The sequence below is a fragment of the Macrobrachium nipponense genome, chromosome 36 (assembly GCF_015104395.2).
Source record: "Macrobrachium nipponense isolate FS-2020 chromosome 36, ASM1510439v2, whole genome shotgun sequence".
In the NCBI taxonomy this organism is placed as follows: Eukaryota; Metazoa; Arthropoda; class Malacostraca; order Decapoda; family Palaemonidae; genus Macrobrachium; species Macrobrachium nipponense.
The window spans coordinates 58,429,165-58,448,353 of NC_087220.1; the positions used below are offsets into that span (position 1 = coordinate 58,429,165).

Genomic DNA, 19,189 nt, shown 5'->3' on the forward strand with positions numbered 1-19,189 from the left:
TTGTCTTTCAAAGCCCAATTAAGACAGAATCTTGCAAAAATATGTCCAATTTAGGTTTTTTTCACAGCATCCAAATAATGAAATAGCCCAATTTCACTTTCCAAAGCCCAATTCTAATCTGTTTTAACGAATTTCCCACCAACACCCCCATTATAAACAGCCCTACCCACCCATAGCCAGTTTCTGGCTACATATACCCAATCCCCCAACCCTACGCTAATCGGGTCTGGGCTTCTTACGAGGTTCCAGGATGAAGGGAAGGGGATGTGGAAGGGGGTTAAAAGGTAGGGGTTGGTGGGGGCCTCGATTCCCGCCGAAAAAAAAAACGGATAAGGAAGAAAGCAGCGAATCAATGGAACACCAATTCCCAATTCCCTACCATGATAGGTCAGCGCTATTAGCGAGCGCAATCAATATGGATTATTTCTTACCTAAATGAGCCAGAAAGGGGGAAGGAGGAAGGATACGATCTCAGAGAGAGAGAGAGAGAGAGAGAGAGAGAGAGAGAGAGAGAGAGAGAGAGAGAGAGGAGGTCCAATATTGGCCAATTGCGTTGGATTATCAGCGATTTTTTCTTTTTCTTTTTTTGGAGGGGATCAGATTTCAACCTAGGTCATTGAACGCTTTGCAAGAAGAGGAGCTTAGTGATTGCGTGCACGCAAAAATGCGTGCATGTGCGTGCTTGTGTGAATGAACATTGATATCGTATCTATATACGTATACACATAACGAAATCTAGACCAATATCCCCCTACCATTTCTTAACGGCGTAAAACTGAACTCGATTAAACATACGCAAAACGCACGAAATATCATTAAGTAAGTATCTAAACATATGTGAAAACACGCACGCTACTTTCTAGTATGTATATGTATGTCGGTGTATACGTATGTATTTAAAAAACAACGTATTTATATAAAAAAAAAAATACTTCAATTCACTTAGTACTAAGGTTTTGTTTCACAACATCGGTCTATTTCTCTTCATCATGATTATCATCACTTCCTCACAGTTCATCTCTCTCTCTCTCTCTCTCTCTCTCTCTCTCTCTCTCTCTCTCTCTCTCTCTCTCTCTCTCTCAGAGTAATCGATCGTGACGTATGGGGTGTTGTGGGGAAGTGGGGGAATGTTGGAATGTTGGGGCAGGGGAGGTGATATGGGGCAGGGGGGGTGCTGGGAGGTGCGTTCCAACCCCATGATGACGCAAGACCTACATGATCCGGGGTGTCCATAAACCGCCAACCTCTTCGACCGAAAGGGGTTGAAATACCCGTCTAACCAACCGGGAAAACGTCGATGGCCGCCATTAACAGATATATCCATCGTGTCTAAACATTATTCCATCGTTATTCAAGGGTATAAAAGGGAAATAAAAGCGTTAAAACGTGAAAAAAACTAGGGGAAAAATGACGAGTCTATGGACACCATTCGCCCGCCTTCAACCGCCACCACCACCACCACCATCTGGCGGCAACGTTTGGAACTGAACGTGCATTCAAGAGGGGAGGAAGAGAGGGGAATAATGGGGAGAAGAGGGGAGAGGGTGGTGGAGGATGATGTAGTTGAGGGGTTAGGGGAGGGGGAGGGGGAGAGGAGGGGGAATGATAAATTCTGACCCTCACAAAGTCACCCCATCCACCGGTTGAGTCTAATTTTCGCTCCTTTGAATCACGTCTCACACCTGTCTTCACCAACCGTGAGAGAAAACGAGTTTATTGTTTAAAAAACCTTATTAAATACCCCAATAAATATTGGACATTCAAAGAAAAACCTTTAAAAACACGCCAAGATACACCCGGCTGGGAGAGGGGGATGGAAGGGGGGTGAGGTGGGGGTAGCCATTCTCGCATTACGTACACAAGCGTAGACCATATTTGGCGGGCAAAACATTAGTCTCAACCGAAATGCAGAATAAAACTGACTTCGTGGCCCGTGTCCTCGAACTGGTCAAGTAGATGACGAAATCTTTTGAAGCAAAAATTGCAAATTAACTGATTAAATTAATGAGAAGGTTTCTCATAATATATATATCACGTCTGCGTTAATATTAAGACACTGAGTCTAGGGATTCGATGGCGCCGGTATGAGTTGACAGAGTTATTTTTGAGTTTTTTTACTTGAATTTCTTCATAAATATATTATTTCATATAAAATATATATGTATATTTCAATAATATCATTATTATCATTAATGGTAGTGACATATATTAACGCAAAGTTGAACCATTAGAACATAATATATTCACTTAGTGAATTTCGTTATTATACATAAACAATAGGTGCAAAATTCCCATTAAACTGACAATCACCACATGAAAACCACTAAATCACATACTGCCGCGTATTAATTATACTAAATAACACTGTATTGTGTAAAATTCCCAACATACGTACACTTACCACATCAAAACCACAAAATAACATATTGCCACATAAATAATGCACAAAAAACACTGTATTATGTGTATAGAATTCCCAATATACTTAAATTTACCACATAAAACACTGAACCACATATTGCCACATAAATAATGCACAAAAACCCCAACGTACTTATATTTACCAAATAAAAACCACTAAACCATATATTGTCACTGTTAAATGTAAAAAAACCTAACCATAGTTATCGAACAAAAAAACCACATTATCATGGCACCTGGGGGTTTTGTGACCCAGGTATAGAACAGGTCACATTTCGCGCCCAAAATGTTAAATACCTCGATTACGGGGGAGGGTAATGGCGGAATTGATTAAATAAAATGAAAATTAATTTCTAAAACCCGTATCCACAACTGGAATTGGGTATGAATCGATATATTCATAAAAACAAATCGATTCAAGTTCGCTTATGGTACTACTACACAGTCGACGCGCTCGCTATCCGTATGTGTGGGAGGTCTGTTAAAATATTTTTTTTTTATTTCGCGAAAAAATAAACCTGTTGCGTCCCGTCGAAGTCCTTAGGACCGTCGGGCGTCATCGCCGATACGCGAATTCGCACGAAAGTCGTTCTAAATACGCGAAACGACCGTCATGTTTGACGATTTAAAAAAATAAAAATAAAAATCAATTCGCAAAAGGGTTTTCGAAGACTAGCGCGCGCCTAAGCGCTGAAGGAGGCCGACCGGGTGAAAAACAAATGACGAAAGCTTTTCTATAATAACATTATTATAATACGATCGGAAGAACGGGGAAGCAGAATGAAATAATTAGAGTCCTCACTCCTTACCTTGCAAAGAGAAGCCATGTTTATATTGCATTTCTTTAGCGAATCTCTCATGAAATAGGCTCTCTCACTCCCGGAGCCTCAAACTCGACACCACCACGGATGGTTCGAGTTGGCTTAATATGCCACTACTCTTTCCCTCCTTTTTCTCTGTTTCTCCTTCTCTGTCTCTCCCGGTGGAGGTTTGTTTTTTTTTTTAGTTAATGTTTCCTCTTTCTCTCTCTCTCTCTCTCTCTCTCTCTCTCCTCCTTCCTCTCACTGCCTCCTCCTGTGACACTGTGAGCGGTGTATCGGTCTATACAGTTGGCGAAACTGGCGACTGGCTCCCACACCGGCCAGACACGGCGACGCACGCACGCACACACACTCTCTCTCTCTCAACCTCTCGCTCTTTTTCTCTCTTTCTCTCTCACGCACATACACACACTTACACACGCATTCACCGGCGATCTGTTACGCACGCGCGAGATCACGTGGTCTGGCTCTCTTTCTCTCTCATCACTCCATCTCTAGACTCAGTCTTTCTGTTTTTCTGTTTCTCTCTCTCTTTCCCTTTCTCTCTCTCTCTCTCAGTCCAAACAAACTCGTGACTGGGAAGATAAAATTCGTATGAGCCCAAATGTTGTTTGGGGAGAGCGCCCCCGCCCCTCTCACGCGCAGGCGCGCCCAAAAAAAGCGTACTAAATGACAAAACATTCCACATTCTCATCTTCGCACGGAAATAGAACACGTACACAATGCATACGCAACTCCGCCTTTAAATTACGCCGTGTGTTTAGCCTAATTCAACGTGAGAGAGAGAGAGAGAGAGAGAGAGAGAGAGAGAGAGAGAGAGAGAGAGAGAGAGAGAGACTCGGTTAGGCCTAACGTAGGCGGCGAAGGAATTATTCGGGAGCATTGCCCCGGGTCAAGGATAGACTCTATGGGCCTATTGATTTTTCGTGGTGGTTGTAAAGAATGGGTCTGAAGTGGATTATTTTTAACTCTGTCTATTTATATACTAATTAATCTGAGGACAACCAGACCTATACATCACACATACATAGTGCCAACTACCTCTCTCTCTCTCTCTCTCTCTCTCTCTCTCCAGAGAGTCGCTGACAAGTGCATCGTATAAACTCTGCTGCTCCAATTAACCGAGATTCCTCGTGAAGACACTGGCTCCAATCTAAATTCTGAGGACTGATGGTGGAACTATCATCATCTCCAAGCCCTAGGCCTAGAGCCACAGAGATCTTGGGGAGACCCTGGATGGATTCCTCAGAGGATGCAGTACCTCAGAGGCAAGTCTTCTGAGGATTCCTGAGGGGAGAGAGAGACCCATATTCCTCAGAGGGGCTTGTAGCCACTATCCTGCCAGAATGGGATCTCTCCCCAGGATTACCCGGGAACATAGGACCACAAATTTGACAGAGAGGCCTTCCTTTACAGGAGCTTTCTGCAGATGAGCCTCAGGATGGGCTCCTGAAGGCCATAATGTCTTCGAGGCAGTCCTCTGAAGATTCAGGAGGATTCCTTCATGAAAAGGGAGCCTGTGACCATTGTTCAACCAGAGGAATGGGACTCTTTTCACGGTTACCTAGGGAACATAGGACCTTAAATATAGCAGAAGGGTCCAACTCTACAGGAGCTTTCTTAGGAATCCTGAGGACACCTCAGAAATTGCTGTAGGCACTATCCTACCAGAATATAGTATCTTTTACGATTACCTAGGGAACTAAGGACCTCACTTTTAGCAGAAAGGTCCTCCTCTAAGACCTTACAGACCTTACATCTTGTTCGGGTTGCCCCAGGTCCCTCAGTGTGAGGCACCTCTAATGTCTACCAGAGAGTTGCTAGTACATCTTCCGGTATATTTTGCATCTTCCAATCTTGGATGGTCTGGGATGCAGCTTAGATATTTGTCGAGCTTATTCTTAAACACATCTACGCTCACTCCTGATATATTCCTCGGATGAGCTGGCAACGCATTGAATAGACACTGCATTATCGATGCTGGTGCGTAGTGGATTAATGTCCTGTGTGCTTTCCTCATTTTTCCTGGTATAGTTTTGGGCACTATTAATCTACATCTGCTTGCTCTTTCTGATATTTTTAGCTCCATGATGTTTTCGGCTATTCTTTCTATCTGTTTCCATGCCTGAATTATCATGTAGCGTTCTCTTCTCCTTTTTAGACTATATAATTTTAAGGATTGTAGTCTTTCCCAGTAGTCAAGATCCTTAACTTCTTCTATTCTAGCTGTAAAGGACCTATGTACACTCTCTATTTGTGCAATATGCTTTTGATAGTGTGGGTACCATATCATATTGCAATATTTAAGTGGACTACGAACATATGTTTTATAAAGCATAATCCTGTGTTCAGCTTTTCTTGTTTTGAAGTGCCGTAACAACATTCCCATTTTTGCTTTACATTTTGCCAATAGAATTGCTATTTGATCATTGCATAACATGTTCCTATTCATCATCACACCAAGGTCTTTAACTGCTTCCTTATTTGTGATTGTCTCATTATTAGGTCCCCTATATGCATATAGCTTTCCTTCTCTGTCTCCATAATTTATTGATTCAAATTTATCAGAGTTAAATACCATCCTATTTACCTCTGCCCAATCATATACTTTGTTAAGGTCTCTTTATAGCGCGTTCCTATCTTCATCACAAGTAATTTCTCTACTTATTCTTGTGTCATCGGCGAAACTACTCACTACCGAGTCCTTAACATTACTGTCTATGTCTGCAATCATAATAACAAACAGTAATGCAGCTAACACCGTACCTTGTGGCACACCGGATATTACCTTAGCTTCATCCGGTTTCTCATCGTTTGCAATAACTATCTGTTTTATGTTGTGTAAAAATTCTTTTAACCATCTTCCTACTTTATCCACTATATTATGTTTTCTAATTTTCTTCGCTAATATATTATGGTCTACCTTGTCAAAAGCTTTTGCAAAGTCTAGATAAGCCACATCTGTTTCATTTCCGCTTTTCATATTTTTGTATATGTTCTCACGGTGGATTAACAGTTGGGTTTGTACTTTTTCCAGGTAGGGGAGAGTGGGGTAGGAAGGCCCCCTTAAGGAGAAATGCTTATATTGTCTACAGTATTTCAGCTATTGGCCTAACAGAGATATTTCTAGAAAGCTTTGTTATTGGAGTATCAACGATCATAATCATAAGAAGCTGTTAGCAATTTAGGATAGTAAAAACATGACCTGAAAAAAAAACAAAGGGGGCCTTTTACCCCATGGGTGGGGTAAGAAGCCCACGGTGGGGTCTTTTTGCCCCATACCTAAGATATTGTGGTACTTCATGAAAACTACCATTCAAATTGAAAAGTAGACGCCTATTTTTGCTAAATATAAAAAATTCAACCTTCCACACAAAAAATATTCAAGAATAATGTTGGAAAATATACAAAAATTAGTCTTAGAGTTCTTAGTTTCTTGTAAAACCTAGGAACGTTTTGGTATTCATAGGAACTGAAATGAGCAAAATTGTGAAATAAATTGACACTTCCTCTACATGACAGATGTTACAGCACAACTAGAAATGAATTCACTTTCTTTATATAGCACCAAGAATAACACAAATAAAAGAAATAATGGATAAGTTTTACATAAGAACAAAAATGACACAAGTGAAAAAAGTAGGCTAATTTCCATTACATTACTACATTCTCTCTGGCTAATGTCCTGTGACTGGTGGCCATCTGGAATTGTAATGTGCTTTTCTGCTCGACTTGGCTTAACAATTTTAACAAAGTGATGTAGCCAGTCTACGAAACAATCTGCATTAGACCATCCTCTTGCTGTGCATCTAGCAATTGATCCAGGTGAGCTGCCGATCATAAGTAGTGAAGTCATCCTTTTACGCGCAAATATAAACATAAGAGGAAGACAAACTCCAGCTGCCTTCATTGCACAAATAAGATGCAGTCTGTCCTCTTTCACCACTGGTTACATGTCCAACTGATCAGATATGGTAAAACCCCCTGGGCTTCTTGCCCCAAAGCGTGGTGGGCCTTTTACCCCACTTGCCATTTTTTAAGAAAACTAAATCCACCTGTACCTCAATTGAGTTTTCAAGTCTGGATTGCATTGCAAGATATTTCTTAGCTCTCATTTAAAGTAACTGTAGTTAAAGTACTGACTTTACTGACAAGAGTGCGCACAGGATATCCCTTATATAGCACGCATACTTACATGAAATGTGTCCAAAGAAGAAAAATGCGTGCTGGCTTTGTCCCATTCTAGTTCTCCCTGGCTGTTTGTTATAGAAAGCTTCAGGCAGAAGGTGTTGCTGCACTGATCAGCTGACTAAGTGGCTATGATATGTCATAAGCAAGAAAATAGGGGGAGGCGTTTTACCCCACGGGGGCCTTTTACCCCACTCTACCCTACGAAACCATGTTGTCCTATATTAAACAAATTATTTTTTATTAAATGTTTCATAATATTTTTCTTCCTTACCCTTTCATACACTTTCATAATATGTGATGTTAGACTCACAGGCCTATAATTACTTGCCTCTAGTCTTGATCCACTTTTGAAAGTAGGGGTAATATATGCTGATTGTGCTCATCATAAATCTTGCCTGTATCTACACTTTGTCTTAATAATATTGCAAGTGGCTTTGCGATAGAATGAACTACTTTCTTTAACAAAATAGCAGGGACACCATCAGGCCCTACTGCAGCTCCATTTCTAATTTCATTAATACCCTGCACAATATCAGCTTCATTAATATTTATGTCTGCTAAATATTCACCATTTTCATCCCTTACTTCTATATAATTATCTTCATTATCAATTCTTGGGGTGAATTCTCTCTTATATCGTTCTGCCAATATGTTGTATATTTCCTTTTTTTCATTCGTTAATCTCCCTTCAATTCTTAGAGGACCTATTTCTATTCTTCTTTTATTCATCTTTTTTGCATACGAGTACAATAGTTTGGGATTTTGCTTGATATTAACTAGGGTTTTTTCTTCCAAGTCCCGTTTTTCATTTTCTTTTGATTGTATAATCTTTTGTTCTGCATTTTCTGTAGAATCCTTAAGGACACCTCAGAAATTGCTGTGGGCACTGTCCTACCAAAATATGGTCTCTTTTACGATTACCTGGGGGAACATAGGACCTTAAATTTAGCAGAAGGAAGTCCCTCTACAGGAGCGTTCTGCAGGATCCTGAGATCACCTAAGAAATTGCTGTAAGCACTAACCTACCAGAATATAGTCTCTTTTACGATTACCTAGGGAACTAAGGACCTTACTTTTAGCAGAAGGGTCCTCCTCTACAGGAGTTTTCTGGACAATCCTGTGGGACACCTCAGAAACAGCTGTGGGACCTGTCCTGCCAGAAGATGGTCTCTTTTAGGAGTACCTGGGGAACATAGGACCTCAAATTTAGCAGAAGGAAGTTCCTCTACAGGAGCGTTCTGTAGGATCCTGAGATCACCTCAGAAATTGGTGTAAGCACTGTCCTACCAGAATATAGTCGCTTTTACGATTACCTAGGGAACTAAGGACCTTACTTTTAGCAGAGGGGTCCTCCTCTACAGGAGTTTTCTGTAGAATCCTGAGGACACCTCAGAAATTGCTGTGGGCACTGTCCTACCAGAATATGGCCTCTTTCAGCATTACCTGGGGGCACATAGGACCCCAGCTTTGACAGAAGGACCTTCCTCTACAAGACCTTCTTGTAGAATCCTGAGATTTGACGCAAGGGCTTCATCCATAGAAGCCTTCTTCAGAATCCTATAAGGACCTCCCAGAAATCAGACTTAACAAAACAAATATAGCCACTGGAGTGCTAAAGTTTACTCGAATACCTAACAAATATAGCTCCCATATCAAAACACAAACAAAGGCTTCTTTGTTACTGTGTTTACCTAACACAAACAAGGACAACAAACTAACAATAAGCGTAAAGAACGTAGGCAAACTATGACAAAACAAGTGCAGCACAAACAAAGCAGTATTTGCGTCGATGGGATGGTGTTTTGAAAAAAAAAAAACGTATTCTAGTTTGTTGTAGCCTATTATCGACAGAGAGAGAGAGAGAGAGAGAGAGAGAGAGAGAGAGAGAGAGAGAGAGAGAGAGAGAGAGAGAGAGAGAGGTTAAATAATACGACTTACAAAAAACGCGAGAGAAGGCGAGAGGTGCGATTAAAGAGAGAGAGAGAGAGAGAGAGAGAGAGAGAGAGAGAGTAACCATAATATAACAATACTCTTATAAAAACATTCCTGGCACTTACTCAATGTTACTGAAAAAAAAAAACAATGCAATGGGACTTGCATAATTGTCATGAGAGAAAGAGAAAATTTCTCTCTCTCTCTCTCTCTCTCTCTCTCTCTCTCTCTCTCTCTCTCACTTGTACTAACAAGTCACACGTCCTTCTGAAGAACACGTCTTTTATTCATTAAAAGAAGAAGAAGAAGAAAGAAAGAAAGAAAGGAGGGGAAGGAGGTAGACGCCCCCTAAACATAATTAAAATTAATCAGAGCAAAGAAAAGTCACATTACATTATGTCCAATGTTATAGATCAAAGACCAAGGAGAGAGAGAGAGAGAGAGAGAGAGAGAGAGAGAGAGAGAGAGAGAGAGAGAGAGAGAGACTTTCTCGACAATGCATGTATAAGCTTTTAAATTTAGGAGGGATAATAAACATATATCTCAAGGACATAAGTAGTTATGTCAACGGTGGAGAGAGAGAGAGAGAGAAGAGAGAGAGAGAGAGAGAGAAGAAATTAAGAGTCAAGAGGTTGGCACTTACCCCACACCTCACGAGATACTGACTTGGCATTCTCTCTCTCTCTCTCTCTCTCTCTCTCTCTCTCTCTCCTCTCTCTCTCAACTGTGACGTCACTCAGAACAGGAATAGAACAAGTCTCAATGAAATCACTTATTCTTATAAACCACGTGGCCTCTCTCTCTCTCTCTCTCTCTCTCTCTCTCTCTCTCTCTCTCTCTCTCAAACCAATCAGCAACCAGGAACAATTTATCAGCCAATCAGCAGCCAAGGAAGATTTAGACTTAAGTATTTAGCATTAAATATCTTTTATTTAACCAATCACTGATAAGGAAAGTTGTCTGCCTAACCAATCACCAGTCAGTGGTGTGTCTTAACCTATCAGCAACAACCAGCTGAATGTATTAGCCAATCACCAACCAGAATAAGTGTATAATAACCAATCACCAGCCAATAATATCCAAAAAATATCTAAAATTATCGCCAAAGTTTTGCACCGCTAAATAACGATAAAAATATTGTATATTCGCTAAATTATTTTTCCGGTAAATACACATAAAAAATGGATATTAGCAAAATATCGCTAAATTTATGTACCGCAAATTAACTATAATAATATAAACCTTCGCTAAATTATTTTCCCGCTAAACAAATATTTAAAATTGGTATTAGCATCAATATCGCTAAAGCTTAGTAGCGCTAAATATATCATAAAATGAAGATAATAAATAAAATTATAAATATATCACCATATTTATTTACCATCAAAGTGATTGTCACAATAAATTATATATATATATATATATATATATATATATATATATATCTTGTAATGAAACATTTAATATATAATCGTATTTGATAGTAATAACTTAAAGGTGTCTGGTCACTTGAGAGAGAGAGAGAGAGAGAGAGAGATCGAGAAAAGAGAGAGAGGAGAGAGATCATCAAGAATTCGGTGTTAACGTCACAATGACGCAAATTGTCTACGAGGAATGTCTCTTCTCTCTCTCTCTCTCTCAATCTCCGTCCTCTCCTCTTTCTTCTCTCTCTCTCTCTCTCTCTCCGATCTTTCAAAGCAGTAACTGACGCTTGAATAGATAATAATAGCGTGCAGCACTCAGAGAGAGAGAGAGAGAGAGAGAGAGAGAGAGAGAGAGAGGCAATCAATCGCTTTCGGTCCAATAGAGACAGCACCTCTCTCTCTCTCTCTCTCTCTCTCTCTCTCTCTCTCTCTATCTCTCTCTCTCTCTATATATATAAGATATATATATTATATATATAATAATACATACTACAAAATACGTTTATATGTTAATGCATTTAATTTTTCGTTCACAAAACAATCACAACAACTGAGAGAGAGAGAGAGAGAGAGAGAGAGGAGAGAGAGAGAGAGAGAGAGAGAGAGAGAGAGTTACATTAGTTAGGGTTTGTGATTACACAGTTTTCTATGTAGCGAAAATATATCGACCGATACTCAAACTGGATAAAGAAAACGGAGTCTCCATTATTATTATTTAATTATTATTTATATTATTTATATTTTATTATATTATTATTTATTATTATTATTAATTAATTTAATTAATTAATTAAATTAATTAATTTTAATTAATAATAATAATAATAATAATAATAATAATAATTTAACAATATATTTTAACCAATGTATTACTGTCACCAATCTCTCTCTCTCTTCTCTCTCTCTCTCTCTCTCTCTCTCTCTCTCTCTCTCTCTCTCTCATGAATGACACAAAAGTAAGAATATTTAAATGGAAAACAGTAATAATTATAATATTGTTTACAGAGAGAGAGAGAGAGAGAGAGAGAGAGAGAGAGAGAGAGAGAGAGAGAGAATTATGAATCATTAGCTATGAACTTAACACTGAAAATCAATTTACAAAAACAGCCCAATAATAACGAATGCATGAATGAGAGAGAAATTCCTCCCTCCCACGCCCATTTATGGCCCAATAAACACATAGGCGTGAAAATGAGAAGGGCGTACCGTATCTTTACAATGGAAATAAAACAATAATCACTTCCAAATATACTATAAACAATATGCTCACCAATAAGCTTTAAAATTAATACCCAACATTGTTTGATATCACAAGGTCTTTTGTAAGATTAAATGTGATACAAAACATTATAATTTTATTATATCTTTAAATATGTTAATTCATTTAGTTCTGGGGTTTAGCTCGTGTCATAAATTCAATATTTTAAGATGGTACTAATACCTTTGGATTTCGTAGACTACAAAATAACTTTGGGTACAAATAACTTTGGAGTTTGTTGACTACAAAATAGGTTTGGGTACGAATACTTGTAGGTTTTGAAGACTACAGAAAAACGTTTGGTTATAAATACCTTTGAATTTTGTAGACTACAAAATAACTTTGGGAACAAATGCCTCTGGATTTTGTAGAATGCAAAGTAAGTTTGGGTACAAATACCTTTGGATTTCGTAGTCTACAAACTGCCTTTAAATTTTGTAGTATACAAAGTACATTTACACTTTGTAGTCAACAAAATATTTTTCAATTTTGTAGCCTACAAAATACCTTTGTATTTTGAGTCTATAAAATATCTTAACGATTTTGTAGCCTACAAAATACGTTTATATTTCGTAGTATACAAAGTACCTTTATATTTTATAGCCTGCAAAATACGTTGAGATTTCGTAGTATACAAAGTACCTTTATATTTTGTAGTCTACAAAGTGCCTTTAGATTTCGTAGGCTACAAAACAGGTTTGGATACAAGTCCCTTTAGACTTCGTAGTCTACAAAAACGGCCTAGTTCAAGGGTAACCCTTGTGTTTATTCTATGTAAGTTTTTAAAAAATAATTCCAATACATTTATAACGTGAAAAAAATTCAAGATCTCAGGTCATAGTAATCACAAAACAGAACTTTAAATTAAATATATAAAAAATATTGAATATTAAATATTCACATTTGCCTCAAAATAGTCAAAAACACAAAGAAAACACAAACACCCACAAAACACTTAGAAGATTGTGTGTTACACACAAACACTAGCTCACACATACACACTCACATACACACAGACAGGAGTGTACCCAGTGCCCCTTTTTTAAATTGAAGGTTAAATTGTTAAAATATAAGGTATTCCTTGTCACATACAACATACCCAACTGCTCTTCAGATTACATAAGAGAGAGAGAGAGAGAGAGAGAGAGAGAGAGAGAGAGAGAGAGAGAGAGAGAGGGCTTTATCGTTTGTTTTTGTTTGTTTGTTTGCTTGTATGGTGTTTTAACGTTGCATGGAACCAAAAGTGGTTATTCAGCAACGGGACCAACGGCTTTTACAGCTATGGCTACAGAATTGACACACTGATATCTGTTACAGAAAAACTGACAAACAGAATGAGAGAGAGAGAATTATAACTCAGCTATGGCTCCGACAAGAGGACCAAAAAAAGTATCATGAGAGAGCGAGAGAGAGAGAGAGAGAGAGAGAGAGAGAGAGAATTATAACTCAGCTATGGCTCCAGACAAGAGGACCAGAAAAGTATAATGAGAGAGAGAAAGAGAGAGAGAGTAACTCAGCTATGGCTACAGATCTGACACTGTCTAATATTAATAGTTACACAGATAGGGAAAAAGATACAGACAAACCGAATGAGAGAGAGAGAGAGAGAGAGAGAGAGAGAGAGAGAGAGAGAGAGAGAGAGTTATTTTAAGGTCGAAACGCAAAGGTCAGACGCTCACTAAGTCACGGAATTACAGGTAATTACACCGATCAATAATTTCCCCTGAGGGATAGATGTGAATTACGGAGATTACTCTCTCAAACCACAGGACAATTACGGAGTAATTGTGCGGAATGACGCAACAAAATTATTAAATCACATAAAATCACGTAAGGTTTTCCGAAATTTACGTACAAAACTAACAAAAAATTACGTTAATAGTTACGTATAGAATAGCAAATTAAGTAAATTACGAAAAATTACGTAAAAATAATAGTTACGTTAATAGTTACGTATAAAATAAATAATCACGTAAATTACGAAAACAATACGTTAATCGTTACGTAATAATAACGAATTACATAAATTACGAAACATTACGTTAATAGTTGCGTAAAAATAACGAATTGTGTAAATTACGTAAAATTACGTTAGTATTTACGTATAAATCACGAATTGCGGAAAATTACATAATTACGAAAAATTACGGAGACATCACGATATTACGGGAAAATAACGAATTACGAAAAAAATTACATGGATAATTACGAAAAATTGCGGGAAAATCGAGAATTACGAAAAATTACGTTAAAATTCAAAAGCGAAATTACGTAATAATTACGAAAAATTACGGAAATTTACGAATTACAAAGTAATTATGAAACGTGACGTTAAACAATACAGACTTGCGAAAAATTACGACGAACTAATTACAAATTACGTAAATATGACGGAAGATAGATGCAATCTATTTCTCTCTATCTTTGGAGGGACCTTATAGCGCTCTTGCTCTCTCTCTCTCTCTCTCTCTCTCTCTCATTCTCTCCCTCTCTCTTCCTAGAAATGTATCAAGAAAAAAGTAAAGAAACTTTAATATAAAGAGAAATTATAGTTTTCTCCTTCTGTTGAAGGACCTCTCTCTCTCTCTCTCTCTAGAAATGTATCAAGAAAAAAGTAAAGAAAGCTTAATATGAAAATAAATGATATTTTTCTCTATCTGTTGAAGGACACCTCTCTCTCTCTCTCTCTCTCTCTCTCTCTCTCTCTCCTCTCTCTCTCTCTCTCTCTCTCGTTGTTGTTATCCTGAAGAACCGAAAAACGAAAGAGGTATTTGTCCAAAATCAGTGACCTCCCCCCCCCAAAAAAAAAAAGGATGATATAGAAATTATATATATGCCCTTATTCTATTTCTTACTTGAATTGGGGATCAATGTCAGTAAACATTTCCTCCCCCTCCCCCCCCCTCCGCCCGTGCCCAATTTGTCTTAAACAAGCAGAGAAATGTCCTAACACATCCCGATTCAGTCTGTCAGTCATTACGTATTGTATGCCATATTTATTTTTCAATTAACAATGTATGTTAATTCTGTAGTGACCTATAATCAGTCGTCTCTGAAGTAGCAACAACCTATCATGTCCACAAACTATAAGTCTTCATCATTTCCTTCAACGCATTATTTTGTTCTGTCAATTGCAAACCTTATAAGCAAGAATCAAACAGTGCCATGAATTTGCTTGTGGTAACACCCCCCCCCCCACCCCCCCCCCCCCAAAGTCTTTGCTGTGAAGAAGACCCTTTCTTCCAAAAAATGATCAGTGATTTCGCATTCATTTGTTTAGGAAACATTGCCTTGACATTCACATAGATTGGTAGGTCGTTTCTAACCCGGAACACTTCTCCTGATATAATTTAACGTTCAAGTTATTCTTCTTAAAACCTTTATCAATACGATGATTCCTTCCGAGCTTGATCAAGTGTGGCGCGTCTGCGAATACACACGAAATCCTCCTCCTGTCATGATCAGCTGGATTTGTGAAACGTGGATTATGTGCTACGTCTGTATTTTGGGCTTTATTGTTTGTTTGTTTCTTTTCTACGTCTGTATTTAGGGCTTTATCGTTTGTTTTTGTTTGTTTGTTTGCTTGTATGGTGTTTTAACGTTGCATGGAACCAAAAGTGGTTATTCAGCAACGGGACCAACGGCTTTTACATGACTTCCGAACCACGTCGAGAGTGTAGTACTTCTATCACCAGAAATACACATCTCTGACCCCCTCAATGGAAATGCCCGAGAATCGAACGCGCGGCCACCGAGGTGGCAGGCCGAGACCATACCGGCCACGCCACTGAGGCGCTTTTCAGGGCTTTATACAGTTTCATATTACCTCCATGACAACAACAACAACAATAGGAAATCCCGTGGATTATATTTTCGTTATCAAACTCGAAAACATCTTTTTTCGTCATTTATTACCACTTTTCATATATATATGACTTGTTTGCAAGGAGATACTAATCCCCTTATCATTCTGGACTGAATCTGACTCTTTTGGCGAATCCAGTCTCTGTTTGAAAGGTACATTCACGTCATCAAATGACACGACACACAAAGTGATCCCATTCCACCATTGTCCAAAATGACATGACACACAAAGCGATCCCATCTGTCCATTCGACAAAAAATGACAACACAGCGATTGATCCATTCGACTATGTTCATGATGGCACACAAAGCGATCCCATTCGACCTTTGTCCAAAATGACATGACACGCAAAGCGATCCCATTCCACCATTGTCCAAAATGACATGACACACAAAGTAATCTCATTCTGTCATTGTTGTCCCGGTTTTTGGTAATATATATATATATATATATATATATATATATAGATATATATAATATATATATACAATATATATACATATATATATATATAATAATTCTTCAAGGTTATTGTCTCCTAAATCAATCGTTTTAGAGGGTCATGACTGCGAATGTTAATTTGGGTGTTTTTTGGGAAAAGAATGTATGTTTTTTAGTTTTTTTTTTTTTTTTTTTGCCGCTGTTATGAACACAATGCGGACATTAGAAGATAGTTTATGACTGTCGAGTTCCTGTATTTATTTTTAATGTTCAGAAGTTCCAATAATATTTTTGCTACAATTTCAATCATTTTTTGTTAAGTTCTGAATTTCTAACAATTTGTTCGTGATCTCAAGTTCTAATATATTATAATTTTAACAATTCTAAAGTTCCAAAGGTAAAGTAAGTATATCTTAGTTTTACCAGACCACTGAGCTGGATTTAACTAAGCTTCGGCCTAGGGCTGGCCCCGAAGGATTAGATATTTTTACGTGGCTAGGAACCAATTGGTCACCTAGCAACGGGACCTACAGCTTATTGTGGGATCCGAACCACATTATATCGAGAAATGAATTTCTATCACCAGAAATAAATTCCTCTGATTCCGCGTTGGCCGAACCGGGATTCGAACTTCGGACCAACGAATTGGCAGCCGAGCGCGAAAACCACTTGTCCAGCGAGGAACTTCTACAGTTCCAATAATCTTTTTTTCTGTTCTGACGTTTTTATGTTTTACAGTTCTAATATCTTTCGCAAAGTTATAAAGTTCCTACGAACCTGGAAACGGTAGGAGACTCCGCCCACTTCCGTTCAGAAAGGAACCCCATATAAACAGTGAGATTTCCTTCCGGCTCAGGCGACCGGATCGGGCAGTCGTATCGTCTAGGGGGACCTTTACGAAGGCCAGAAGCCAGAAACAGTGAGATTTACTTCCAGTTCAGGCCAGCGACAGGATTCGGCGATCGTATCGTCTATTGGGACGACCTTTACGAAGACCATAAACAATGAGAGTTCCTTCCAGTTCAGGCGAACGACCGGATCCGGCGGTCGTCTCGTCTATGGGGACCTTTACGAAGGCCATAAACATTGAGATATACTTCAAGTTCAGGTGAGTGACCGGATCCGGCGATCGTATCGTATACGGGTTTGTTAGTTTGTATGGTGCTTTTACGTTGCATGGAACCAAAAGTGGTTATTCAGCAACGGGACCAACGGCTTTACGTGACTGCCGAACTGCGTCGAGAGTGAACTTCTATCACCATAAATAGACATCTCTCGCTCCTCAATGGAATGTATCGTTTATGGGGACCTTTACGAAGGCCATAAACAGTGAGATTTCCTTCCGGTTCAGGCGACCGGATCCGGATCGATTGTATCGTCTATGAGGACCTTGACGAAGGTTCGAAAGCGCCTATGTATGTATTTTTTTGGCGCTGTGAATCCGATTAAGATTTATCCAAAACGCCAATAACAACACCCGATGGACTGCTCACTCAGGACTGTAATGCGATCTCCCTGGCTACTGAGAATCACGTCCGACGGACGTGTCTCTGTGACTCGTTTGCGCCAACGTGTTTACGGAAGGCACCGCGAGATTTGGGGACAATGTCATGGGTTACTCAATACGAGGTTGTGTTTCGGTATTGTTGTTGCGCTAGTGTGGGTGGGGCGTCTTATACCAGCACAACAACAAGGCTCCCAAATTGCAATCACTTCGAATTTAACAAACAAAAAATTGGAAATTTAAACAAATAAAAATAACGTCACCTGACAAACATAGTAGGGCAGTAAACCTCACCCAATCCCGTTCATCCATTCTTGAGAAATCTTGATGATAAACGATGATAAATATATCATAAAGTTGCCATTGAGCTATAAATAAGAAGAAAAAAAACTAGCCATATCTAATGAAGATATTTTCTTTCCCACATAACTAAATATATATATATATATAAAATTCAATAACATCAAAACTAACGAGAAGAGAATGCCGGGACCTGGATGAGAGAGAGAGAGAGAGAGAGAGAGAGAGAGAGAGAGAGAGAGAGTATACACTTCACGTTCCGGGATGTGAAGAAGATCAAACAATGGCCCAAGATGTTATGATGTTATAAATATCGAATTCCGGAGCCCGTGCTGTGTTTTAATTAATGGCGTGTGCTTTTGCGTTTGTGTGTTTTTTGTGTGCGTGAGTTTTTAACCGCATATAGTGTTTTTTTGTGTGCTTGTATGTGCGTGTTTTAATGGTATGTGTTTTTTCGATATGTTTTTGTGTGTTTTGTTTCTCTGTGTGATTTTTATGTGTGACTGTTTTCACGGTGTGTGTTCAGTCCGTGTGTTTTTTTTTAGCGTGTCTTTTGTGTGTGATTTACTGGTGTATTTTTGTCTGTGATTTTTATTTTTTGTGTTTTTGTGTTTTTTTGCGAAGGCTTGTTAGGAGTTATAATTTTTTTTTCTCTATCACAGTCATCTAATTCGACTGGGTGGTATTTATAGTGTGGGGTTCCGGGTTGCATCCTGCCTCCTTAGGAATCCATCACTTTTCTTACTATGTGCGTCATTTCTAGGATCACACTCTTCTGCACGAGTCCTGGAGCTACTTCAGCCTCTAGTTTTTCTAGATTCCTTTTCAGGGATCTTGGGATCGTGCCTAGTGCTCCTATGATTATAGGTACAATTTCCACTGGCATATCCCATATCCTTCTTATTTCTATTTTCAGGTCTTGATACTTATCATTTTTTTTCCCTCTCTTTCTCTTCAACTCTGGTGTCCCATGGTATTGCGACATCAATGAGTGATACTTTCTTCTTGACTTTGTCAATCAACGTCACGTCT

General features: G+C 38.7%; 1 protein-coding gene across 3 annotated transcripts in view; it reads right to left on the minus strand.

The window, feature by feature from the left end:
* LOC135203728 (b(0,+)-type amino acid transporter 1-like) overlaps positions 1 to 19,189 on the minus strand; it is a 105,365-nt gene that overhangs the window by 45,436 nt on the left and 40,740 nt on the right. The window contains exon 1 of one of the 3 annotated variants that reach the window (XM_064233652.1): positions 3,231 to 3,566. The exons of the other annotated variants lie outside the window; for them this stretch is intronic. Within the exon in view, the coding sequence (XP_064089722.1) occupies positions 3,231 to 3,261 (31 nt within the window). The 5' untranslated portion in view covers positions 3,262 to 3,566. Of the gene's footprint in view, positions 1 to 3,230; positions 3,567 to 19,189 lie in introns of those variants that run through there. 3 annotated transcript variants of the gene reach the window in all.